The sequence below is a fragment of the Eptesicus fuscus genome, chromosome 7 (assembly GCF_027574615.1).
Source record: "Eptesicus fuscus isolate TK198812 chromosome 7, DD_ASM_mEF_20220401, whole genome shotgun sequence".
NCBI classification, from domain to species: Eukaryota; Metazoa; Chordata; class Mammalia; order Chiroptera; family Vespertilionidae; genus Eptesicus; species Eptesicus fuscus.
This window is the reverse complement of record NC_072479.1, coordinates 93122520-93149997: the sequence shown is the minus strand read 5'-3', so window position 1 is coordinate 93149997 and position 27478 is coordinate 93122520. Positions and strand designations below refer to the sequence as shown.

The window sequence follows — 27478 nt, the reverse complement described above, 5'->3', positions numbered from 1 at the left end:
TGATTCGCCACATTTTGGAGTTGGAATTTAAAATGAAAATTCCAAGTTCCGTGTTCCGGAAGTCCTTTCCGTCCAGGGAAACAGAAGCAGGAGAGGCTCTGGGTCCTTGGCTATTTTTTCCCCCTTCTGGCTTTCACGCTGCTTATAACCCAGCGCGCCGCGAACCTGCGTCGAAAGCAACGACGCGGACGCACAGGCCGCCGCCCTCCGTCGCGCAGTCGCGGCGCGGCCGCTCCCTCCCGCCCACGCCGGGTGGCCGACGTGGAAGTTGCTGGCTGACTAGAGGCTTCCAAGGAAACCGCCTCCGAGCCACCGGAGGCCAAGACGAGCGGAGGTGGCGGCACCGGGGATCCAGTAGAGTCGCTGCCGAGGCCGGGGCCTGTCTCTGACGATCGACGAAGGCGGACAGGCGCTTCATCATGGGTGAGGGGGTCTGAGGAGGGGCTGCGGCCGCGGGCTGGGGACGGGCGGAGGAGAGGGGCCGGCCTGGGCACCCTGAGGAGCCGGCTTCTCACGGGGCGGGGCGCTGGGACCTCCCTCACCTGTGGGGGTGGACCTGCCCGGAGCGGCCGCCCCTGCCCCTTTCCCGGTCCCCAGAGCGGGGTCGGGGTCTGGGCTGCGCGGGGCCCCCCCCCCCCCCGGCACTGCGCCCTGGGAGCCGCCCGAGGCCTCTCCCCCGGCCATGGACTTTCCCCTCAGCTCCTCGGACCCAGTTGGACTCGCTGGGCTGAGTGGGTCTTGCAGAGCTCGGCAGTGTCCATCCCAGGTTCGCTGCGGATTCTTGGGCACAGGGAGATCTGACCCCGTAGTGGAAGCCTGGTTCTCCCTCGCTGGTCGCTGGGAGCGCGTCCGTTTTGAGGAATCCAAAGGGAGGTGTGGCTCGTAATTTTGTTCCGTGGCCTCCTTGCGGTTTGACGGCTTTTCTGTAGCGTTTCTGGTAGAGAATGAAGCGGGGGAAGGAAATGGGGAGGGTCTTACTGCTGGTTAGTGAATGACATTTGATCGCAGATTCTGGAGTGCCATCGCAAGCAGCAGGTAAAATGAAGCCGCCTTCCTCGCTAGAGTCCAGAAGGAAATTACAGATTCTTTCACTTGTGTACAGCTCTGTCATGGAGATGGAAAGTCTTTGACTTATTTAAATCCCTCCCCGGTTTCCTAGGGATTTTACTTCCTGCCCTGGAACATCGCAAGCACTTTTCTGTCTTTTTCCATAACCGCCTTTAGTTTTGCTCTTCCGCCTTTAAAAAAAAAGTATATATATATATATATATATATATATATATATATATATATATATATATATGTTAAAGTGTAATAGAAGGGGTGGGACCTGACAAAGTTCTTTCTACCTTTTACAAATATATGTAAAGAACTTTGTCAAGTCCCACCCCTTCTATTACACTTTCCCAAGGTTCTCTAGCCCGTGTGTTCATTTTTCCAGACTCGCAGCTCTTACTTGTGCCATTTCTTTGTCAAATAGCCATCTACTGTTGAATGGCATCACTTCTGTTGTCAACTTTTAAAATACTGTTTAATGTAACTTCCTTTCAATATATTGGCTTTCGGTGGGAAAGAGTCAAACTAAAGTGCAATTTTTTTTTTTTTTTTTGGTAAACATAAAAAATATTTTTAAAGCTTTATTTGTTGTTAAAAGAATAATAAAGACTCTTAAATTTCCACCTTCCTTACTTTTAGGGTTATTTTACTTAAACACAATCCATTTCTAGAAGGACTTTTTAAATGTTCATTACCCCCCACAGCTTTACTGACTGATGATTGACAAATAAAAATTGTATGTATTTCGATGTACAACATGATATTTTGATATAAGCATACCTGTGAAGTAACAGTCAAACTAACACATCCATCACTTCACATAATTGTGTGTGTGTGTGTGTGTGTGTGTGTGTGTGTGTGTGTGTGTGTGTGTGTCGAGAACCTCTGGAGATCTTGCTTAGCAAATTTCAAGTGTATACTACATTATTATTATTAACCTTCATCACCATGCTGTACATTAGGTCTCAAAACTATTCATCTTTGACAAAAGCTTGTACATCTCTTCCTTTCTCCTATTCCTCCACATCCAGGAACCACAGTTCTACTCTCTGTTTACAAGTGCTTTTCTATTACACTGTACTTTGCATATAGGAAGTTTTCTGGAAATATTTCATGATGCATTGAATGTTAGCATTATGTTTTTCAATGAGTTTTCTATCAAGAATAGTTTTTATTTTGGGCTTCTGTGTTTCACTGTTTTTTTTTTTTTGTTTTTTTTTTTGGTTAATAGAAGTCTTATCGGTTAAAGGTGTTACTATGATGATACTGCTGCTGTACAGCAATGATAATTGTATTTCCTATGCAAGGATCTCATTGTCTCCCTGTCATTCAGATTTGCCCTTTGGTTTTAGGGATAGTGGGGAGATCATACCCAAGTCTAAGGGAGACATTATGAACTTACTTTTTAGTTTTTCGCTCTGGCTGCTTATAATAGTACTAGAGGCCCAGTGCACAAAAATTCGTGCACTGGGGGGGGGGGGGAGGGAGAGGAGGATGGGGTTCCCTCAGCCCAGCCTGTGCCCTCTCACAGTCTGAGACCCCTCAGGGGATGTCCACCTGCTCATATTCTCTTTATTGGAAAGTGAACTCCATGAGGGCGGTGGTCATATATCTCTTATTTTTAGTGTATCTTCTGTGCTTGTCTGATTCATTATCTAGAACATGATAATAATCAATAGTTTACTTGTTTTGTGTTGAATAACATTTCAATGGGAGCAAAAATACACATCTATGAAACCAGGAAAATAATATTAAATTTGATGTAGCTTTCAAGGGGCAAGAGTAAATGTTTTGTGGACCAGTTCAAAAAATGATACTTAATACATTTTTTGCTTTTATTATTTTTTTTAGGTGGCTTTTTCTCAAGTATATTTTCGAGTCTATTTGGAACCCGGGAAATGAGGATTTTAATTTTGGGATTAGATGGAGCAGGAAAAACTACAATTTTGTACAGATTACAGGTTGGAGAGGTTGTTACTACTATTCCTAGTAAGTATGATAAATTATAAGAGCTTTCTCTTTTCTATCTAACATAATTTTATTTTAAATTAATAATTAATATAATAAAGTAATTGATAAGGATATTGTAAACTTCTAGTATGAGCATATTGTTGATAACACTTCTAAAAAATGTATATTTGTGTACATGTATTTTTATTGATTTCAGAGAGGAAGGGAGAGGGAGAGAGACAGAAACATCAGTGATGAGAGAGAATCATTCGTCGGCTGCCTCCTACATGTGCCCTACTGGGGATTGAACCATGACCTCGTGGTTCATGGGTCAACGCTCAACCACTGAGCCCCACTGGCTCTGTTGTTTAAGAGTATTTAAATTATGCTTCTAAAGTTACTCAGTAATTAAAGGTATTTCTTTTTAGTACTATTTGAATTTAAAGTTACAAAAAGAAGGCTAGCTTTTATGAAAGAACTTTTAAAACTGTGACATCTTTTTTTCTTTTTGCCACTTTCAATAAATTTCAGTTCCCTTGTTTATTGATTCTCAAAATTGCCCATCACTGCTATATCTGTCTTGGTCGTCATCCCTGCAGTGCATATAACCCAGTGGATTGCATTTCAGTGAATGCTGATTTACACCACACTCTTTTTTTTTTTTACAGAGAGGAAGGGAGAGGAATAGAGAGTTAGAAACATCTATGAGAGAGAAACATCAATCAGCTGTCTCCTGCACACTCCCTACTGGGTATGTGCCCGCAACCAAGGTACATGCCCTTGACCGGAATCGAACCTGGGACCCTTGAGTCCACAGGCCGATGCTCTATCCACTGAGCCAAACCGGTTAGGGCTACACCACACTCTTGTTCTTTGCATAGAAACTGTGTTCCTAATCTTGGTGAAGATGGTGATTACACTCCTACCCAAGTCTAAGGGAGACATTATGAACTTACTTTTTAGTTTTTTGCTCTGGCTGCTTATAATAGTACTAGAGGCCTGGTGCACAAAAATTCGTGCACTCGGCGGGGAGGGGTGGGGGGGAGATGATGGGGGTCCCTCAGCCCAACCTGTGCCCTCTCACAGTCTGGGACCCCTCAGGGGATGTCCACCTGCCAGCTTAGGCCCGCTCCCTGGGGGATCGGGTCTAAGCTGGCAGTCAGACATCCCTCTGGCAGCCCTGGAGCCCTCGGGGGACATCCTTAGCGCTGCTGAGGAGGCGGGAAAACCTCCTGCCACCGCAGTTGCGCTTGCAGCCATCAGCCTGGCTTGTGGCTGAGGGGAGCTCCCCCTGTGGGAGTGCACTGACCACCAGGGGGCAGCTCCTGCATTGAGCATCTGCCCCCTGGTGGTCAGTGCGCATCATAGCGGCTGGTTGTTCTGCTGTTACGGTCAATTTTCATGTTACCCTTTTATTATATAGGATAGTTATTTTTTAGTTAATAAGCATACTTGCTATATACACATATGAATCATTTACCAATATAAACTAAGTCTAAAATAAAAATTGTTCAGCTACAGCTGTCAGTTTTTACTGTGCTTTTTTTAAGCTTATAAAATCATTGTATATATAACTCCTAATTTTCTTTAGCATCCTTTGCACTTTCTCTTAGATTCCTTTCAATGAAAATGGTGGTATCCTGCCTTATCTGTGTGGTGTCAGGGCTCCACCTAAGAAGGATGGCAGAGGAAAGGGATGGGACATCTCCCTTTTGGTCATCCAGCTGTGACCTTATTACAAACGAGTGCTTGAGGAAGTCTGCAGAGGGTCTGTGAAATTGCCAGCATTGGAGAACCCAACTTCCATAAAGCAATAACAGCCATTGCTGTGTCCTTACCCACTGAAGTTTAGAATCTGAGCTTTCTTGATTTTGTTCTGTTTATTTGCTACTTACCAAAATTCAGATTTTTAGAATACATCTACAACTGTCCTTTTAAATATAACTTTCTGAACACTTTTGTATGTTAGTATTATATTATGAGAGGAGTTTAACATAATAGGATTTCTGTTGAGCTAAAAATTACATATTTGCAGAGGAGACTGAGGTTTCTTATATAATCTGAAGGTGGTGCTGATCTTGTTAATTGTGTGTATGTATGTGTGTAGCACAGCATACTGACTTGTCTTTAATGAAATATCTCAACCACTAATGTAATTCAACAGTTATCATTTGTTGCAGAAACTCAATTAGATTGGGTACTTTGAAGGTAGAATGCATTAGTGTCTACATAAACTACTGATTTATCTTCCAGCCATTGGATTTAATGTTGAGACGGTAACATACAAGAACCTTAAATTTCAAGTCTGGGATTTAGGAGGACAGACGAGTATCAGGTATGGTGCAAAGATCAGATTATTTTGTGGTATTTAACATCGGCTCTTGTAGGGTTAACAGCAGTAAACCAAAATGTATCTTCTTTTGTAATTTAAATGGAAGGCACCTACTGGTTGTTGTTTTTTTTTGAAAAGTGATTTTTATTTTTTTAATTAAATTTATTGGGGCGCATCCTATATAATCCTATATAATAAAACCCTAATATTCAAATAGACTGAACCATCACTATGATGCACATTGACCACTGGGGGCAGACGGTCAACACAGGAGCTGCCCTCTGGTGGTCAGTGCACTCCCACAGGGGGAGCGCACCTCAGCCAGAAGCTGGGCTCACAGCTGGCAAGCCTCTCCCACCTCCATGGCAGCACTAAGGACCCCTCTGCAGACATCCCCTGAGGGGTCCCGGACTACAAGAGGGCGCAGGCCGGGCTGAGGGACTCCTTCTCCCCCAGTGCATGAATGTCGTGCACCAGACCTCTAGTTGGCTAATAAGATTATATAGGTTTCAAGTGTACATTTCTGTATACGTGATCTGTATATTGCACTCTGTGCCCAAGTCAGATCATCTTCCATAACTATGTATTTGGCCCCCTTTATCCTTTATTTTTTATTTTTTTAAATATATTTTACTGATTTTTTTACAGAGAGGAAGTGGGAGAGATAGAGAGTTAGAAATATCGAAGAGAGAGAAACATCGATCAGCTGCCTCCTGCACATCCCCTACTGGGGATGTGCCCGCAACCAAGGTACATGCCCTTGACCGGAATCGAACCTGGGACCCTTCAGTTCGCAGGCCAACGCTCTATCCACTGAGCCAAACCGGTTTCGACCCCCTTTATCCTTTAACCAGTTAACTGCCACATGTCCAAAACAGAAACCATCCCCACGTGCCATGATATTTTGAATTTAATTTAAAAAATCAGTTTGCAATGAATATTATAAAAATAAATATATTACAATTTGGGTGTTCTTGAATATTTTCAGTTGAAACTTCTTACAAAAAATGATTTTAAAGTTGGTCTATAGACGCTTATGACAGGCAAATGGTTAATTTCCCCCACCCCCATTCCCCTCTGGTAACCAGTATATGTTGTTTTGTCTGTGAGTTGCAGTTTTATATTCCACACATGAGTGAAATCATGTGGTTCTTAGCTTTTCCTGACTGACTTATTTTGCTTAGGATAATATTCTCAAGGTCCATCCATGTCGTCACAAATGGCAGTATTTCATCTTTTCTGATGGCTGAGTAGCTACCTAGTTTAAAATGAGGTCAACCTGCCTGTTCTCTCAATTGAATTAAAATCTAAGGAAACCAGTTCTTCTGATATCACTTAAATGAAAAATGTTTTCATGAGACTCTCAAGATTTAATGTTTTTACTAAAGAGTCCTTCATTTAGTTCTTGCCAGCCCCTTCCTCTGTGAGACAGACTATTTTAGATTTCATAAAAATGCCTTTCAGGCCACTACTTGGGGATAATGTGAACATAGATGCCTAGGGGAACTCAGGTCTCTTGCCCAGCATTCTGTGCTAGACGTGGCAACTGTAAATGTGTGGTGACTGTCGGTGGTTGCTCACTATGGTTCCACCTTAAAAGATTAGTAGTGCATTCCCCAAATGTCCTGCTTCCTTTAAACATGTTTTATTTCTTAAATCACTTTTGATTCTGTTTCTAACTTTATGCATTTGACTCCTTTGCGTCTTTAGTGATCAATTTAATGCCTATTACATAAAGTTATTAAAAAAATTTTTTAGGAACCCGTTCCTCTTAATTCCTAAAGATTTATAAGATACTAAAGGCCCAGTGCACGAAAATTGTGCACAGCTAGCCTGCCTGGGGGGCTTCCCTTCCCCGTCACCGATGCCCACCATGTTTCGTGTCGCCCCCTGGTGGTCAGTGCACGTCTAACACCTGAATGGTTGAACTGCCTGTAGGGACAATTTGCATATTAGCCTTTTATTATATAGGATAATGATCAGGTCTGTGTACAACTTTTTAGTGTTATAGGTTATAAATAGATTTTTCTCAGCCTAAAGTTTGAACTTCTGTGAGTTAATGTTTATTAACATTCTTTCCATCTTCATGTCTGAAGGATATGATATATATCAATTGGAAACACTGCATCATTATGGTAGTGATTCTAACATGGGTGGGACCAAATTGGCAGGTAACTACCACCTGCCTTGCCAAGTCCTAGCGTGTAAATTAACATATCAGTTTAATCTTTTTTCAAATAATAATATAGTCTCCCTTTCTGAATTTTCTTTAGGCCATACTGGAGATGTTATTATTCAAACACAGATGCCGTCATTTATGTAGTAGACAGTTGTGACCGAGACCGAATTGGCATTTCCAAATCAGAGTTAGTTGCCATGTTGGAGGTAAGAAAATCTTACTAAAATGTGGGGAAAACATTTACATTTGCTTGTGTTTCCATTATTTATTATTACATGCAGGAATAATTAAAAGGAGAGCAGGGATTTCTCCCACCCTCCATGCCTTTATTATAATTTTCTTTTATGCATATTATTTCCTACTCCAGAAATATTGTTGGGTAGATGGTTGTAGACCCCAAAAAATAAAAATAAAAATCCAGCCTTGTAACTTTCTTTGAATGATAATTCTTAACTTCTTTTAATTGGTTGAATCAATAAATATTTATTATGTGATATAAAACACAGGTAAAGTATAAATCAGGACTATTATATCAAAACTTATAAAATTGTTTTACCTTTTTCATACATAAAAATAAATTCTAAATGGAGTAAAGAATTAAATGTAGAAAATGGGTATTTTCTACTGCTTTGTAATTCAGCTTATTTAGTAAATAAATTTATACATTTAAAGTCACATTTACACATAGTTGTATACCTGCTTTAAAAAATGAACTAAACATTAAATCGTGGATGATTTTAACTATAAGAATACATAAGAGGTATGTTTAAAATTTCTGGATAGAAAAGTTTTTTTCTAAATCAAAGGATTGGAAAGACTTACAAAAGAAAACATAGATTTAATTCTATTCATACTAAAAATCCCCCAAAGCTCAGATGCCAGACAATATAAATTAAGGTAAAACGGAAGCAGAGACACTGTTTTACAATCAATGACTAAGGATTAGTGTATTTATTTATTTATTTAAATATATTTATATTGATTTCAGAGAGGAAGGGAGAGGGAGAGATTGAAACATCAGTGATGAGAGAGAATCATCGATCCGCTGCCTCCTGCATGCCCCCTACTGGGGATCAAGCCTGAAACCTGGTCACGTGCCTGGACCGGAATTGAATCCCAGGACCCTTCTGTCCATAGGTTGATGCTCTATCCACTAAGCCAAACCAACCAGGGCAAGGATTAGTGTTTTTAATAATACCAATATCTGCCATTCATTATATAGGTGAGCAAAAGGCATAAACTACAATTCACAAGAGAAAAATATATTGCTAATAATATATTTTTAATACCTTTATCTATAATAATAAAAGGGTAATATGCTAATTAGACCGAACGTCCTTCCGGGTGTCAATCCGGACATCCTTCTGAACAAAGCCGGGGCTGGAGCAAAGCCCGGGTGCCTGGCGGTGGCAGCCAGAGGGAAACAACCCAGGTCCCAGGTACCTGGCGGCGGTGGCCAGAGGGAAGCAGCTCAGGTCCCGGGTGCCAGAGGGTAGCCAGTGCCGGCAGCCGGGGGAAGGAAGGCCTACTCTTTTTTTTTTTTTTTTTTTTTTTACATGTTGTAAAAGTATAAAAACAAGCATGGGATGACACACTTCACCAATTACAACAATTGCTGGTAAGGTTTGTGTTACAATAATATACTTTACAAAGCACTTTCTCATACTTCAGCTCATTTTTTTCCGTAACTCTGAATGACAAACGTACTGTTATAAACCCATTTTGCAAATTTTTCTCTGCGTTTTTCTTTTTTTTCCTTTTCATTTGTCTATTATATAACATTTTTAGATTGCTAGCTTGTTTTTTGTTTGTTTTTTTATTCCTCACCTGAGGATATTTTTCCCATTTATTTATTTATTTATTTATTTATTTATTTTTAATTTTTTTTTTATTTTCAATGTTTTATTTATTTAAGGTGTGAGTATTTGAACCTTCACAACTATTAAAACAATCCTTTGAAGATAAGACTAAATGGGGAAAAAGTAACAGGAAGACCAAAGAAAATAAACCAACCTTATTGAGCTTAATTACAGTAATTTTTGAGAAGATACAAACATTCCAAGCTCCCTATTCTGGTTGTATCTTTTTTTCCTTCCTTTTGCCATAATCAAGTGAAGAAAGGTTGAAGAGGACTATAGAGAGGTCATTCAAGTTATCTTCATTCCCTCCCTTTTAGACTAAAGTGATCCTCACTCAATTGCACAGATATATACCTACTGTCAAATAACAGCATATTGCATATTTATAAAATAACAAAAAGACATGTTTTATTTATAACGAATCTCTCATTTTGTTCTTGCCTCCAATAAAATTTTAGAAAATGAATTCATGCATTTTTAAACAAGTAACTTGTATAGGAAAGAGTTAAACAGAAAAAAAAAAAAGTCGTATCACCACAAAGTTTTGATGTATAGCCTTTTTTTTTTTTTTTTTTTTTTTTTACTTTAGCCAAAGTGTCATTTCAAAAGGAAGGAATGGGATGGGAAGCGCCCGGCAGGCGCAGTTTTGCTGTTTCCTGAGGGAAAGGGACTTTCTTTTTTTTTTTTTCACAGTATCTTTTTTTTTTTTTTTAAATTTCTTTATTGATTAAGGTGTCACATATTTGTCCTCATCCCCCCATTCCCATCCCACCCCTCTCCCCACGCATGCCCCAATCCCCTGTTGAACTTAACCGTTGGATAGGCTTATATGCATGCATACAGGTCCTTTGGTTGAACTCTCCCCCTCCCCCCACCCTCCCCCTCCCCTCCCCTATCCTCCCTCTGAGGCCCGATAGTCCGATCGATGCCTCCTTGCTTCTGGTTCTGTTCTTGTTCCTCAGTCTATGTTGTTCATCATTTCCCCTAGATGAGCGAGATCATATGTCACTAGATATATACTAATAAGAACTGAATGTGAGACGAGCAATAATATTTATGCTGACAGGCAAATGAATCAATCTGTAGCGAGCTTCCCCTTGGACCAACAGTTCTTTTGAGACCCAATTTCGATGTCCAGTAGTTCCTTATGTGTACATGTCAGCACTGACCCCTCAGCTCTGGATGGTGGACAAATGGTGGTAATGGAGGTCCGACTCCCTCTGGTTTGGTCTCGGCCGAACCCAGGGGCACGGCGTCACCCGGACTAAGGGGCACGTGGCCTCACCCATACCCAAGGGGCGCGTGGTCTCACCCGGGCCTGGGACCCAGCCTCACCCGGATGGATCCAGGGGCGCACAACCTTACCCGGACCCAGGATCTGGCTTCACCCGTACCCAGGGACGCTTGGCCTCTCCCAGACCCAGGGGCACGTGGCCTCACCCGGGCTTAGTTGCACAAGGCCTCACCTGGATCCAGGGACACATGGTCTCTCCCGGACCCAGGGACGCTTGGCCTCTCCCAGACCCAGGGCCACTTGGGCTCACCCGGGCCTAGGTGCACGAGGCCTCATCCGGATCCAGGGATGCATGGTCTCACCTGGACGCAGGGACGCTTGGCCTCTCCCAGACCCAGGGGCACGTGGCCTCACCCAGGCCTAGGTGCACGAGGCCTCACCCGGATCCAGGGACACATGGTCTCACCCAGACCCAGGAACGTTTGGCCACTCCCAGACCCAGGGCCATGAAGGCCTACTCTTGCATGAAGTTTCATGCATCAGGCCTCTAGTAATCATATGATAGGATGCTATGTCTGGAAAAGTATATAATTTCTAGTTCTACCAAAGCTGCATTGAAAATAGGCACTATCATATATACTGTTGGTGGAATTGAAATTGTTAGAACTTTTTGGAAGGCAGTTTATTAATATATGTAACAAGAATCAGAAAAAGTTTTCATATTTTGATTTCATTTTTAAAGAATTATGTTAAGGCAATAGAGATTTACACAAAGATTTCTAGATAATGACTGTTACCTGGGTTTTTCTAATAGGTAAGTAAAAAGAATCTAAAAAGAGTTTAATACTGAAAAGCAGTCATATAGTTTATGGTGCATGTAATTATAGTGTAGAGTATAACCTTTTTTTGTGAGAAAATTTTGATTGTTTGGAAAATCATGATTTAATGTTTAGTTTTAAAGCAGGGCATGTAACTGTAAATTCAATTTTAAACATAGAAATTTATTTACTAAATAAACCATAAATATCTGAATTACAAAGCTGTAGAAAATACTCAAAATGTTAATAGTGACCATGTTTGTGAGGTAGGATTGAGGTAAAGCTTCTTTTCTTTGTACTTCTCTATAATTTCAAATAATTTTTAATGAACATTGTATCTTAATAATTAGGAAATGTACTTTTAAAATATTGTATTTGAGGCATATCTACCTAAACTCAAGGGAGCACATTGATGAAAGGAAATTAAGTATCTTCTGATTTATTTAGGAAGAAGAGCTGAGAAAAGCCATTTTGGTGGTATTTGCAAATAAGCAAGACATGGAACAGGCTATGACTCCCTCAGAGATGGCAAATTCACTTGGGTTACCTGCCTTGAAGGACCGAAAATGGCAGATATTCAAAACTTCAGCAACCAAAGGCACTGGCCTTGATGAGGCAATGGAATGGTAAGCATCATGTTTCTAGAAGCCATCTGTGCGTGTGTGTGTGTGTGTATGCAGTTGTGTACACATGTAATTTCCCTTATGTCTTAAGGATGAAATTCATATTACTTAGTGGCTTGTATTGAGTTCCTCCAGCCTTATCTTCCACTTGCCTTAATGTGCTTTAGCTTTTATTTCAACCATACCTATCGGATTACAGTTAGAAAACCAGCTTTCTGCCATTTTCTATCTTTTTCCTGCCTTATTTTAGGCTCCAATTTCTTACCCTTTGGGACCTTGGTTAAAGCTTTCCTCTTTTCAAGAGTCTTTCCTGACATATCTCCATGCCCACTGCCTTACCACACACATACTGATGTCCTTGTCACAGATCAGTGATACAGTACTTGTTGCACTGTCTCATAATTGATTTGTATATCTCATTAGATTAGCTCCTTGAGGACTGAGACTAGTTGTTACCTCTGAATTATCCACATCTAGCCCTGCTGTAGAAGTAGCAGCCTGGAAAGTAGGTTTTTTGATTATTCATTCAAAGCATAGACAAAATGAAAGCTAAAAGACCTTCTTCGAAATCAAGTCCATAACTTCATTTTTCTAATATAACTATCTTAACCTTTATCATTTAAAGTGCTTTGGAGCCCTAGCTGGTTTGGCTCAGTGGATAGAGTGTCAGCCTGCGGACTGAAGGGTCCCCAGTTTGATTCCAGTCAAGGGCACAGCCCGGGTTGTGGGCTCAATCCCCAGTAGGGGGCATGCAGGAGGCAGCCAGTCAATGATTATCTCTTATCATTGATGTTTCTATCTTTCCCTCTCCCTTCCTCTCTGAAATCAATAAAAATATATTTTAAAGTGCTTTGGAACCCATCTCCAGTATAAAGTTTATAAATGATCATACTCTACCTGAATGTTTGAAGTTAAATTTATGAAACCATTCATTTTCTCTTTACAGGTTAGTTGAAGCATTAAAGAGCAGACAATAATCCAGTCACTTCTGCTCTTCTGAAATGAAGACCGCATCTCATGTCCCTTTGGAAATAGTTAAGTGTGCTTCACACTACTAAATGTTAGAGCTGTGTATGATTGTTGGCATATACTGAACTGACTACACATTTGTAATAAATATAAAAAATATTTGGTTGGAAGGATAGCTCATCGTGATTGAACCAACTGACTGGTCTGTATGATGTAAAATATTCCTTCCTTGCTTTCTTGTATTATTAAGGTATATATTCTATTTGTGTGGAATTCTTATTCAAATACAGTCTTATTAAAGAATGCACTCTTATCGAGGGAAAAAACCCTATTTTTGAATGTGATTGCAGATTGTTTGTATAAACACTAATAAATACCTTAGCTCAGAGTTTTTCCCTCTAAAATGAATTAAATTTTTCCAAAAATTTAACTCAATAGAGTAGTCTAGGAACATAGTGTGAGTAATATAGTTTTCATTTGCTCAGTAACCACTTTATTTAAACTGTTTCATTTAAAAGCTTTTGGTTATAGGCATGAAGTTGAAATAATTACTGATGTATCTCTGTCACTGTTATTTTATAATTGAAAAAATTCAGTGTATATTGATACCTAGCCAATTTTTACAAGAATCCTGTGATGTACTAGTAAGATAGGACAGGTTGTAATGTAATGTTTTCGTTTTATGGACGTGTCGAGTCTTGGGTTGATAGCTTGGCTTGCCCAACTGCTAGTAAGCTGGGAGCCGGGCTCAAAGTGAGACTTCAGGGTCAGAAGCTTGCCCCATGAATTACACCATATGTAAGTTCAAATGCTATAACTCCCTACATAAAATTATGCTAACTGAAGTAGACTGTACATTTAAAATAATGCCTGTAAATTTATCTGTCCATACTAGTAGAGGTAGTAAAAACAGTCCTAAATGGTTATATTTGATGAATGAATTCACAACACATTAAAAAAAATTCACATTGAAGGAAATAAAGATATATTTTAAGCATTGTAAAAGATGTTTTTACTGTCTTTCATTCCTTTTATCTACTTGTAATTGGACATATAAATTTGATTGGTGAAGTAAAAATTTTATTGGTTCCAGGGAGAAATTGAGCATTCTTGGTTTTGGAAATTAGATTTACTTGTAGGCTATCAGTTATGGTCAAAGGAACTTTTCAAACTGCCCATTCTACCACAGAATTAGTTCCAGTGAAACAGAAGTAAATATAGTCCTCAGTAACTACTAAAATTGGGGAGTTTTTTCATTTTTTAAGTTGGATAACCGCATTTAAGATATTAGATGCTGGTAAAGTGAGCTTAGTACCATTGTGCCCCTCAACTTTCAGAAACACTAGGGATTTATTTCCTGTCCCTGACACTGTCCTACCAAATGTTGGCCTCTGGCCTTCCTCACACTTTTGGTCCTTCTCTCCACTCCAGTGAATGTGGCTTTCTCTTTTTGCCTGTGGGATTTACTCTTCTTATTTTCCAGCACCCATTCCTAATTTGTTTGGTCTCAGTGTCAAGTGGAGAAGTTCAGGATCACTGTGAAGACAGAAGTATGGGGAAGTGAGGCCATGACGGGCAGGTGCTGTCCAGCACGTGGCCCTCACTGTCTTGAATTCTGAGGAGAGCCCAGGAAGCTATAGCCAAGTTCAGCACTTAGATGATCCTGATCCCGCTGGTTTATTGCAAAGAATAAGATGGGATAAAAGAGCATACACTTATTTTAATATGGTATGAATTATAAGGCCTTGTCTGGCAGGAAACAACTATATAGGTATGTTACAGGAGTTGAATGTTGGTATTAATAAAAATCTAAAAAAACCACACCAACCCATGAGTTCTAGGCACATGTGGCCATTCCTTCAGTTTTTTTCTCTCTAAAAAACAAGAGACTTGGACAAATAATATCAAAGGCATGTTTTAGTTTTAACATTGTTTTATAACTGGTTGTAGGTATGCTATGACGTGATTACACTGAAAATTAAATTGAAAGTGGTGGAATTGTCAGCAGGATACTTGAGATGCACTTTAAATTGTGAAAACGTAAGCTCCTTGGGGGCAGGGACCTTACTTTATTTACTGTTAGTATCCCTTGCATCTAGTGTGGTGCACCTGGCACATAGTAGGTGCTCAATAAATACTAATTAAAACAAAGCTGTCAATATCCCTGAGGTATTTGTTCTTTCTGATTTTGTCTTAGTGTTATTTTTAATCCTGAAAAATGGAATAAAGCAATACATGCATTCTAAATCACTTAAAATTAATAGAAATTGGCCTTCCAAGTTGCCCTATATTTTTCCTTTTGGCACATTACACATTCCTTGGAAGTGTAAGAACTGTTGTTTGAGACACAATCTACATTAAAACATAGGTGCTGAAGTTATGTTTGAACATTTGATTCAGATGCCATATGCTGTACTACTCTAACTCCATCATTATCCTATACTAGAGGCTCAGTACATGAATTCGTGCACAGGTGGGGTCCCTTGGGGTGCCTGTGGGGATTGGGCCAAAACCTGCAGTCCAATGCTGCCTGGGGCTTTCCCGTTCATCCCAGCCCCACTGTGCCTGCCACAGGCTCGTGCCCACTTAGTCCTGATCAGGAGAGCCCTGTGTCTGGCACCCGTCCCGAGCTTGCGGGGGGGAGGGGTAACACAATTGGCCTTCTGGGTAGGCGTGGGACACCCTTGCTGGTGTGGGATCCGGATCCGACCTGCTGATGTTTGTGCTGGTTGTCCGGAGCCATCTGGCAGCTACTTGTATATCATTTCTTCTTTGCGGAGCGTCTAGGGAGGGGAAGCGGCCGTGGTGCCCAAGGCCAACTTCCAGGAGGCTGGCGGCACTGTTGGGATCATGCTGGCGGCGCGGGCCCATCACTGCTTGGCCTGTTCTCCGGAGATTGGAACTGCAGGACTACTGAGGGAGTGAGTGGCTGCCGCTGGGCTGGTGGGCCACTGGGACGGACAGGTTGGTCAGCTGAGCGGCGCTCCCGCTGTGGGAGCGCACTGCCTATTAGGGGGCAGCTCTTGTGTTGAGCGTCTGCCCCCTGGTGGTCAGTGCACATCATAGTGACTGGTTGTTCAGTTGCTTAGGCTTTTATATATATAGATAATACAAGGCTAATGTGCTCGCCAACATTGACATTTGTCAGCTTTATCAATCTGAAGGTTTCTAAATGGAATTTGCATTTTCCTAATTATTAACGAGGTTGAATACAGACAGGAGTGATTTAAAAACATTGAACAACTAGACATAGCTGATGTAGGAGGACCCCCTCCCCCTTTTAACTTCTGGTGTGGGAGTCTCAAGATAGTGACTGTTTACCAACCAGTACATAAGTACTTTAGTACTTAAGAATATAACATATTGGTAACTGTTAATGTTTAAGGACCATTTATATTTCTTCTGTGTAATGCCACTTTTTACTGGATTATCTTTGTTGATTCACAGGGGTTAGTTATAATCCTTTATCAGTATATACCATATCCTAGTCTTTTTCTAAGTAGAAGTCTTAATTATAATGAAGCAGAATTTACCACATGTCTCTCCTATAGATAGCACTGGGTCTCACTTTTGATAACTCACAGGAGAAGCCCCACACTCTGTTCTCTTTTAAGAGCATCATGGCCCAGCTTATCTTCTGTATAAATTTTAGAATCAGCCCTAGCCGGTTTGGCTCAGTGGATACAGCGTTGGCCCGCGGGCATGAAGGTCCCGGGTTTGATTCCAGTCAAGGGCACATACCTTAGTTTCAGATTCTCTGGCCCTGGTCAGGGTGCATGCAGGAGGCAACCAGTCAATGTATCTTTATCACATTAATGTTTCTCTCTGTCTCCCTCTCCATTTCACTCTCTCTTAAAAAAAAAAAAAAAAAAAAAAAAAAGATTAAAAAAAAATTTTTTTTGAATCATCTGGTTAAGGTAATATGAAATATAAAATATAAAGAACTGGGGGTTTTGCTCAGTTATGCATTATCAATGGGATCCAGCTTGGGAAAGAACTAGCCTCTTATGATACTGAACCTTCTTATCCATGAATATGTTTGTATTTCCCTTTGTGCAGATTTTTCCCAATGTCTTTTTGATGAAGTATAATAATTTCCTACAGAAGGGTATTATAAATCATATTTGACTTACCCCTAACTTCTATATTTTGTTTTGCTGTTTTAAAGTACTAGTGTATCTTAAAACTTTTTTAAAACTCTGTTGCTATTATTGCATGCTTTTTAGACAGTGAAGATACGGTAGTATTATAAAATGTTTTAATTAAAAAAATACAAGCATGATTATATTAAACTGTATAATATACAATCTCTGCCAAAGTTTAGCTTAAATAATAAAACCTGCCCTAGCCAGCTTGGCTCAGTGCATAGAGTGTTGGCCTGCGGACTGAAGGGTCGTGGGTTCGATTCCGGTAAAGGGCATATGCCTGGGTTGCGGGCTCGATCCCCAGTAGGGGGCGTGAAGGAGGCAGCCGATCAATGATTTTCTCTCATCAGTGATGTTTCTATCTCTCCCTCTCCCTTCCTCTCAAATCAATAAAAATATATTAAAATAATTTTAATAAAACTGCTGTGACTTCTGAGTAGCAGATACACTGGAAAGTTCATGAGACACTGTCAGCACAGGGAGCACATTATTCCACCATCGCTAAATCTTTCAGGCTGTGGCTCTTTTGTCTCTTGGCCTTATAGCCAGGACGCAGGAACTCTATCTTTCTTTTCTTTGCTTCACTTTTACTTTTGTGTTTCTTCAGCTTCTTCTTGGCGGCAATGTCAGGATTAGTTACAAACTTGAAAAAAGAATAGAAATTTTCTATTACTTTTAAAGTAAATGTTAAACTAATAAAAATCAAATGCACATATGGACCATTTCATTCACCTTCAAGCATCACAAATGTATACACACCACTAAAGAAAATCTGGAGCCCCAGCTAGAACGTCCGCACTTTTCAAACACAGCCAGTTCCTCTTCCTCCCTGGGTCAGTGCAACACACGTGTGCACACACACCCCTAGTTAAAAATGGTCACTAAGCATAACGAGCACGCCGTGTTGTATTTTCAAACAGCAAACTTACCTCCAAAGCCTTCCTCTTTTTCCGGAGTGCCCTTTTCTCGTGAGCCTGCTTCTGTACTGAGGCGAAGGCTAATGAGAAGCTCTCCAGCCCAACCAGCTTTTTGAGTAATTCTATGATTTCCTGGGATAGATTCTTCAGCAAAGGATCTGTTCACACACACAATAATAACCAGAGACAGTTACCTAGGAAAGGATACATTTGAATATCTACAAAATCAACAACATGCGAAATTTAAACTCCTACAGCATTATCACTTTTATTACTTGAACATTAAACGCTAATCTGAAACTAACCCCTACACTTCTGAGATGAGAAAACCAGCAGCAGAAGTGCTGGACACAGCTCCCAGCCACCATCTCATCCAGGATTCAATGAGACCAGAGACCAAGAAGCCCACTTCCTAGCGGAATCCTGGCTCAGAAGACATTAATTTGAGAACTGGACAGCACTGTTGTGGGTTACATTTGATTAACCTGCTCAGCTCTGTAGATGGGGGGAAGGTAAGTGTGTTTCTCCAGGCCCTCGCTCATTCACAGGTCACAGAGGCTTACCTCTGGCCATAACTTCTGTGTGTGTGGATTACAGACTTCTCTGTGAAGCTGATGAAAAGCTTCCCTGCCTCCTCTCTCCGAAATGCAAAGAACCCAGATTTTTGCATCAATTTCAGGAGAGTTCAGTGTACCTTGAAAATAGTTTCTTGAAAATAGGTACTAGGCCTTTTCTCCGCTGTTGAACTCCCAGTGCCTGTCAACTATTAGGTGCTCATGTATGTTGGCTGATGAGAACCAAAGCAGGCCTGGCCTTCACCACTGCTTTGCCTCTTTAAGAGGAAGGAAACTCTCAAGGTTGCAGGACCACAGCAGGTCCTGCTTTGACATTTACTTCATTTGCTTTATTTTAAAACTTTTTAACATCTGCTTTACTTTCTCTTTCCAACCCCCAATTCCCTCTTATTAGCAAAATAGACATTTTAGGATCAGTGAGGCTGATAGGAAAAAGGGAGAGATTTAAACTGAATATTTCATACTTCTGCCTTATAATTCTTGAGAATTATTATTTCACAGTTCATGATTGTTCATATAGCACTATGAGGTTTAGAACCACCCCAAATTATAGTTTTCTTTGAATATTTATGCCTAGGAGTAAAACACCTTTTAGGAAACGTTCACTCTTAGACACAAGAAAGCAAAAATATAACACAAACATGCCTTATTTGTTTGCTATTAATTATCTTGATACCCAGCAAGTTTTCTTTCTTAACATAAACTGGCAGGGAGGGAGAGCAGAAAGGAAGAAGGAAGCATTCAGGAGGGAGGCGCAAAGTACTCAGAAGAGGGGCCGCGGTTACCCTGGTCCGAATAGGTGCTGTTCAGTTCTCGGAACAAAGGAGCTATGATCTCTGGGAGATACGGCTTCACCTTGTCCGCTCCAAGATCCATCGCCACAGCTCCAAGAAACTTATAGATGCATGTTCTCTGAAAATACACATCAGAAGTGTTTCTCTTATACTTGCAGCCATACAAATAATATAGGAAACAAGGTCCATTTGGGCGAAGATATTACTGCTTCAGTTTTGGGTGCAAAAGTTCTTAGGAACTTGGGAGAATCACTAACACCACTAAAACACACACACACACACACACACACACACACACACACACACACACACGCGCGCCACGCTGAGTCACTCTGTATATGTATCGCACCTTTAAGGGGTTTCTAGGTGAGTAGGCAGCTTCCAGTTTTGCAATCCGAGACAACTTCTGGATCAGCCACAGCAGCGTGGCTGGCTTGCTGTGCTCTTTCTTCCCCTCTTCATTCTCTTCTTTGTCAGATTCCGCCTTCCCATCTGCATGGGCCTCATGTTCTACTGCCTCTCTGGCCACACCACCTGCTACAGCTTCTTGTTCTTCCATGCCGTCTTTCATCTGACCTTGCTTATCGCCAGAATCAGGTTCCAGTAAATATAAGACTTTAGCTACGAACAACAAATTCTTAACAACCTAAAAAAAGAAAACAAAAGTGTTGGTATGCCAGCTGAGATCACACGTTAGATACAGCATTCACTTAGTTTCTAGTTTCTTAGTTTGTATTGCTCTGTCTGGTCCATAACGGCTCACAAGAGACGTGCAGTGCCTTGCTCCTATCCATATGCCACATTTGTGTTCCCTCACCACTCCAGTCCAATTGCACTATCAAAAGAGAAAAGGGCGCAGCAGACCAACTATTCAAAAGCCATTTACATTTACTGCATATTTATAAATGCCTTCTCTATATTTAATTTTACATGTGGTTAAACTTTATAATATGGAAATATATAAAGCTTTTCAGTAATAGAATTACTTGTCTTCTGTTTAAGACAATTCTCAGACCACCCGGTCGCAAGAACATTACTTTCTCTTCAAATACTAAGAAAAGGAATTCAGTATTATAATTTAATATGAAAATAATCAGTCACAATGTGGAGTAGATAAGACTAAAGATGAAAATATTTAATAAACAGTCTCCCACTGTACTATCTGTATCAGTAATTTTAAATGCAGCCAAGAATATTCCCCCAATGGATCCCAGAGTCAATTAGCTATATGGGCATAACTGAACATGTATTTGAGCATGTTTATATTTCAGTTAATTCCCCAAGCATTAAACTAGGGAAAACAAAACAAAAACCAAACACCAAATGTGAGCCTTTTCCTAGACTGTTGGTAGAACAGGTCCCTTCTATTTAACTGGATAGGATTATGATACTTACCTGCTCTCCTTGAGACTGATCCAAGAATTTGGAATGTAACTGATGGCAAGAGGCCAGGGAGATACTTTTCATCTGTGAAAACAGACATTGGCAGATTCCATACAAGGCATTTCTGAGTGGATTTGGAGAGGGGAAGGTTCATGACTAAAAACTGTATAACAGTTCCCTTCTACCTGCCACAAACATTTAAGCAGAGAGATATAGATTGTGATCTCTGAAATTATTAAAAGAGAACTTTGCAACACTCCAATACTTTTTCCCCCTCTTCCCTTCTTACTCTTCTCATTCATCAATATATACATAGTTCCCACTATGAGCCAGGCATTGTGCTGCTCCTGAGGGAATCAGAGATAGAAATAACATGGTCCCTACCTAACATTTTCATGAACCATGACCTCATTAATTATCCATAAGGTTATGAAGGAGGCAGGACAGACGGTATTAATCTTATTTTCCAATGTTGATAACTTAGACATTAAGATATTGAATGGTCTAACTAAGCAAAGCAAAAGTCTGACTAGATTGATAGCCTAAAAATTACCTTTGAAAAACCTTGGCATTGAGGGTGACCCCTTTCTGGTTACAAGATTTCTATAGACTCACATATGCAACAAGGTGCTGGCTGGAAGGATTTCTCCCAAGGCCTAACCCCGGATATTACATGAACTAGAGTGAACATCGCACACGGGTCACGAGGGAAGAAAGGCTTTAGAGAAACCTTACCTTTTGGTCAAGGTCACTTGTTAGGAACCTGACTGCTACAGGCTCTGAGAGCTTCCTTTTCGTTTTTTTGGCATTCTGTTTTCTAATAAGCTCCTCTGGTTGGCAAGAGGCAAAGAGCAACCCAAAAATCTGGGCTGCAGTGAGCCACACCCAGTTGTGTGGATGTCTCAGGTGAGCGTGCACGTGACCTAAGGGAACCAAAATGCATTCTCAGAAGTCAACAGATTTCTGGACTCTGGTGGTAAACAGGACTAACTTAGGCATTTCCTCAGTACCTATGATGTGCCTGGATTGGGGAACTGAACATGAGGGAGCAATGAGGTGAGAGACACTGGGAACAACTAGCAAACCAGCTCCTAACGTGGTAAATGACACGGGAGAGGTAAGCCTAAAACAAGCCAGGTCCATAAGAACTACTTTCAGATTGGAGGGCGATAAGGTGGCATTAACATTTACAATTTCTAAATTAAAATTAATGTTTGTGTATATACATACATACATACAAACATTTGTTTCTCATAATTACTGAAATTGGTGGCTCCAAATAGCTGACTGGAAAGGTATCACTTACGATGCTTTCTACGTGCCAGGCACAGGGCTTTTAGACCTCACAACAGTTCTGTGAGGTTGGAATTGTCATTTCCATCGGAGATTATAGATGAGGAAATGGATGTGTTCGAAGGGCCAAGTGATATGTCAAGCTGTAAGAGGCAGAACCAAGCCTGGGACTCAGAGATCATACTCCTAAATAGGATTTGTTAAAGGCCATACTCAAGCTCCACGGCCACTCTCCATACACTGCACTTGGAGAATACAGTGGAAAGCCTTGTGGTGCTGGGAAATAAGATTAAAATTCTGGTTGAATCATGTCATATCTGAGTTTTACTCTCTGTCGCTGTATTTCACGAATATGGTTTTACTTTTGTTCTACATGATCCTTTGTAATAATCTGGCCATGTCTCAGGGGAGCCATACCAGAGGAGGCCATATATTTCTCACAGGATCACAAGTTCTCTTGAAACAGGTGGGTACTTAAAAGCATTCATTCCAATGTCTATTTTCTACTGACTAAACAAAATTGAATATGTTAAATTAAAAAATCTGATATTTTTCACTTAAAGAGTGACATATAACTTAAGTATCTCACAAAAATGACATGGTTTAATAAAATATGGCATATTTACATAATGGACTATTTATAGCTATTTAAAGGGATAGCTATTAGTATAAACAGACAGGATATAAAAGTTTATATGGAATTATGCAACCTCAAAAACAAAAAAAAAAAAACCCAGAAAGACTGAAGGGACTATATACCAAGTTATTATCAAGTAGCAAGGAGGACTTTGGGGAATATTTTCAATTCTTATACTCCTCCATAATTAATATTCTTTATTTTATAAATGAAATGTATTACTTGTAATTAATATGTATGTATACACACACATATATACTTAATCCCCCCCCAAAGAAACATTTTCACTGTAATCAATGTATAAAGGCCCTTTAAATCTTTTTCTTATGGTCTTTTCCCCTGACATTACACTTTCTGAAGTATTCATATTCTGATTTCCCAAATTTATTTTCAAGAATTCTATCACAATGTGCTTATTTTTAGATTTAAAGAAAAAGACAATACTTACTCCAGATTTTACCCAAAGTCTGAGAGGGCTTGGTGAACTGAATAATATTACATTCCTTGATGAGTTTACTTATCAGTGTGAGAAAACTAAACAGAAGGCGATCTGCAGCTTTTTCTTTAGTCTCTTCCATGATCTAAAAACAGGATGGATGCAAATCAACCAAGACAACAATTGCAAAGCATTTGACGGACATTTTTATCCCAGCGTGCAAATGTACATCAGGATTTCTCAACCTCAACACTACTGACATTTGGATTGCGTAATTCTTTGCTGTGGGAGGCTGCCCTGTGTACTATAGGGTGTTTATCAGCATCCCTGGCTTCTAACCACTAGACAGATGCCAGTAAGACATTGCTAAATGTCCTCTGGGAGGCAAAGTCACCCTGCCTGAGAACCTCTGTCATACACTGTGGGAGGAAAACTTACTTTAGTCCACATTTAAAAAAGATCCAACTGCTCTTTGGTCTGCAGCTGACGTTCTATCCATTGAGCCAAAGCGGCTAGGACTATTGTTCATATTTTTTATCTTTATTTTTATCTTCTTAAAGAAGACCCTTCAACATTTCATGTAATACTGGTTTAATGGTTATGAACTACTTTAGGTTCCTTTTGTCTGTGAAGCTCTTTATTTGACCTTCAATTCTACTAAATGATAGCTTTGCTCGGTAGAGTAATCTTAGTTGTAGGTCCTTGCTTTTCATCATTTTGAATATTTCTTGCCATTCCCATCTAGATTACAAAGTTACTGTTGAGAAATCAGCTGGCAGTCATATGGATGCTCCCTTGTGGGTAACTAACTGCTTTTCTCTTGTTGCTTGTTCCTTTTTAATTGATTTTGAGAGAGAGAAAGGGAGAAGGAGAGATAGAAACATCAATCAGCTGCCTCTTGCATACCTCTACTGGGGATCGAGCCTACAACCCAGGCATTTGCTCTGACTGGGAATCGAACTAGCGACCTTTTGGTGCAAGGGGCAATGCTCAACCATTGAGCCACATTGGCCTGGCAAGAAATAGTGTCTTAAAAAAGATCCAACTGCATTGAACTATTGCTTTTATAAATAAAAAAGCATTTTTGGACACATTACTTAATCTATTAGCTGTTATCACCTGAAGCAAAACTACAAAAATTAGCAGAACTCTCATTCCCTAGCAAAATAACTTACCTCTTCAAAGTTTCCAGGATCAATTTCCTTTTCAATCACAGGGAGAACAGTTCCAAGTCTTCTTTCAAAAGCGACTCCTTCACTTTCCACAAACACTCCACAGACCAGCGCAGCTAGCTGTCTACTTAAGCTCTACCAAAGAGAAGCCACCCAAAGACAAAGTCAACACAACCTGGGAGGCTGTTTGCAAAACTATAAAATGAAAGTGGGCATGATTCTGTTCTCAACCGTTCTTTATGAAACCAGAAATTGATGGAAAATGGATCATTGGTGACAAGAATATGGAGAAATCTTCATATCCAAGAAAAACATTTTTAAAAAGTGATTCATCTTTATCCACTGAATAGATTTTTTTCTCATTTTTAAATGTTTAAAAAAATAGAAAAGTTTCATACCACCCTGCCACGCCCCACCTTCTGACTTTAATACTAAAACCAGTATTACGTTAGGATGTGTTGTTTATATTCCACAAAAGATGGGCCAGTGTTGATAGTGGTAGAGTCAGCAAGTGGACACAATCACTGACAAAAATTACATTCTATCAACTGAATAAGCAAAATTGGAAATGAAAGCACTCATCAATGGGGGCTGGCTATGTGAATTATGACACATTCTTAGTAACTGGCTGACATTAACCCTGGAGTGGGAATACAGGTGATTCTTATGTTACATCTACAACTTATTACATCTTCTGAAATTTTACTATAAGATTATGAACATAATCAAATAAAAATAATAAAGCTATTTGGGAAAAATTAATTCAACAATGAATATGTGTTCTTATTTAAAGTATAAACACCAAAAGCTAAGAGTTTCCATTGGAATATGGTTCAAAGCAACCCTAACCTTCTTTGCTCCAAACCAGGTGGTAACCATATCGAAAAGAAAATCTTTTTTCTCAAGGTTGATTTTACTGAGTAAGGATTTGATCGCCATGGATGCCATCTTTTTACACAGGGCAGAGTCATCGTTCACCATCATTAGACAAAGAGGAATAAAGAACATCCCACAGTTCTCATGGAGCAGTCCCTAAAAGAAAACGGGCACATATGAGCACACTGAGACTGGAATCCCAAGATGCCCCACCAAGGGAGGACCGTGGGCACCCGAGGGCTCGAGGGAAACACGGTTACCAGTTTGTCTTTGTGAGAGAGGATACCTGAGGGAACGTGTCAAAGAGATAAGCAATCATTTCCAAGGCGGACTCTCTCCCGGTCTCATGTTCATAACTAGGGCAAGAACAGCAGGACTTGTTAGTATCTTTTACATTTACCAACAATTATTTTTAAGAATTTAAAATATTGTCTCAAGATGCCAGTCTATTTTTTAAAAAGTGGAAAACACTCCATTTTCCCAACTGCTGTGCAGTCTTACATGTACTTCTGTTAGATCTTTACCATTCTCCTCAGTGGACTCTAGTGCCAATCAGTGGTCATACTGAAGTGAAAGCTACTCGGAACTGCTACAACGTTTGCTAGTTAAGTCAGTGACTCACAGATCATCCTCAGAGAACATGCCCTTATGTTTAGTCTTGTTCTTTTCAAGACAGCCGCCACATTAAAAGGAGAGAAGAAACCTCCCCACCGTCTCTGCATAGTTTATGGCTTACACTTACTTTAGTTGAGCGAGCATGAATTCCAAGTTCGGTCTCAATTTATCACCCAGGGGATAGTCAAGAATATATTTCAGAAAAACCTAGGAACAGAAGTCACACAGAAGATGATTGGGATCCTATCACTCTAGGATTCCTATTTCCTAAGCTGCTTTCTGGGATAGGCTGGTAGGTTAAAAAGACCTTTCAGAAGAGTGATCACTTAGGCCAGTGGTCGCGAGCCGCGGTTTGCCGCTCTGTTGACTAATGAGTTTGCCGACCACTGACTTAGGCAAGCTTGGCCTCCTGAGTGAGAACTGGACCCCTTCCTCTCTCCTCCCACCTTACTTACCCAGGTCCCGCCCTACACACCTAACCAAGAGTCAAGTCCTGGCCCAACCCTGGCTTGGCCGTTTAGGGCTCCAAATCTAAGCTCACATGATGGAAACTCTTCTTGTTCTGATAGGTGGTGTGATGTGGTGGACTGAATATGGACTGTGGTTCAACCCTGTATTTCCCCGTAAGAATAACAATAATGGTGGTAATAACATTAATACTGATAATAACTACTGTACTTACTAAATACCTTCTATGTGCCCAACACTGGGTTGTTTCCCAGGTAATTTTCATTACTTCCTTAGGAAGTAAGTGATGTTGACCCATTTTACAGATGAAGAGAATGAGTTTGGTAGACAAATAAGTAACTTGTTCAAGTGGCCATGCCTAGTCTATCCAAATGCTCTGCTTTCAAACCATATACTATTCAGCCTCTTTTATTAATAAACTAGAGGCCCAGTGCACGAATTCATGCACACTGAAAGAAAATTAATTAGAAGGTGGCTGGTGGGGTGAGACTGCCCTGGAGCCAACCTCCCACAGTCCCTTCCTGAACAGCTGCACCTGGGGCGGTGCTGTGGCTCAAAGGGCAGCTGCAGAGTGAGCAGGGTCCCTCCGGCAGGTGGGGTCCCTCGGCCTGACCTGCTATGATCAGCCGAAACTGACTCTCCAACATCCTCTGAGGGGTCCTGGATTGCGAGAGGGCAGTTCTCGGGTGACACACCCCGGAATCGGGCTCCCTCCTCTCTGGTTCCTGGGTACGTCACCGGAGAACTGCAGCTGCCAAGTCACCGCAGCTCAGCAGCTCCTGCGTTGAGCATCTGCCCCCTGGTGGTCATTGCACATCATAGCTACTGGTCAGATGGTCACTTAGCCTTTTATATATATAGATTGTGAGAACCAGGCACATCATTAAACTTTCCAGGCCTGTTTTTCCCCCCAGCCATAAATGGGGATACTGAAGTCATGTATTCAAAGTGCTGGGCACACAGCTAGTGCTTAGTAAGTAGCAGCTAGCTCCCCTTCGTAAAAAACAGTAGTTAAGGAAATGTTTGCTCAAGACAAGCTTCTTTCCTTTCCTCCCTGGCCTCCTTAGCAGCCCAAACACTCATTTAACTCTGAGTTCCTATTTCCAGTTCAGACCCTTCCACCCCCTGGGCTGCTCCCGTGATGAGG

General features: G+C 40.6%; 3 protein-coding genes across 3 annotated transcripts in view; 1 reads left to right on the top strand and 2 right to left on the bottom strand.

Annotated features, from left to right (window-relative positions):
• The window catches only part of SPIC (Spi-C transcription factor), a 60764-nt gene extending 60346 nt beyond the window's left edge, over positions 1 to 418 (bottom strand). The window contains exon 1 of the mRNA XM_054718634.1: positions 166 to 418. Coding sequence (XP_054574609.1) covers positions 166 to 418 — 253 coding nt within the window. The remainder of the gene's footprint in view (positions 1 to 165) is intronic.
• ARL1 (ADP ribosylation factor like GTPase 1) lies at positions 218 to 15181 on the top strand. The gene is made up of 6 exons (XM_008144763.3): positions 218 to 423; positions 2908 to 3045; positions 5260 to 5341; positions 7612 to 7723; positions 11876 to 12054; positions 12998 to 15181. The coding sequence occupies exons 1-6, from the start codon at positions 420 to 422 to the stop codon at positions 13026 to 13028; spliced, it is 546 nt and encodes a 181-aa protein (XP_008142985.2). The 5' UTR covers positions 218 to 419; the 3' UTR covers positions 13029 to 15181.
• A 2093-nt stretch (positions 15182 to 17274) lies between these two features.
• UTP20 (UTP20 small subunit processome component) overlaps positions 17275 to 27478 on the bottom strand; it is a 90494-nt gene continuing 80290 nt past the window's right edge. Inside the window, exons 52-62 of the mRNA XM_054719406.1 lie at positions 25991 to 26070; positions 25535 to 25604; positions 25222 to 25404; positions 24376 to 24507; positions 23213 to 23345; positions 21570 to 21757; positions 20847 to 20918; positions 19801 to 20097; positions 19443 to 19569; positions 18095 to 18240; positions 17275 to 17808 (exon numbers count right to left, since the gene is read on the bottom strand). Of these exons, the coding sequence (XP_054575381.1) occupies positions 17653 to 17808; positions 18095 to 18240; positions 19443 to 19569; positions 19801 to 20097; positions 20847 to 20918; positions 21570 to 21757; positions 23213 to 23345; positions 24376 to 24507; positions 25222 to 25404; positions 25535 to 25604; positions 25991 to 26070 (1584 nt within the window). The 3' untranslated portion in view covers positions 17275 to 17652. The remainder of the gene's footprint in view (positions 17809 to 18094; positions 18241 to 19442; positions 19570 to 19800; positions 20098 to 20846; positions 20919 to 21569; positions 21758 to 23212; positions 23346 to 24375; positions 24508 to 25221; positions 25405 to 25534; positions 25605 to 25990; positions 26071 to 27478) is intronic.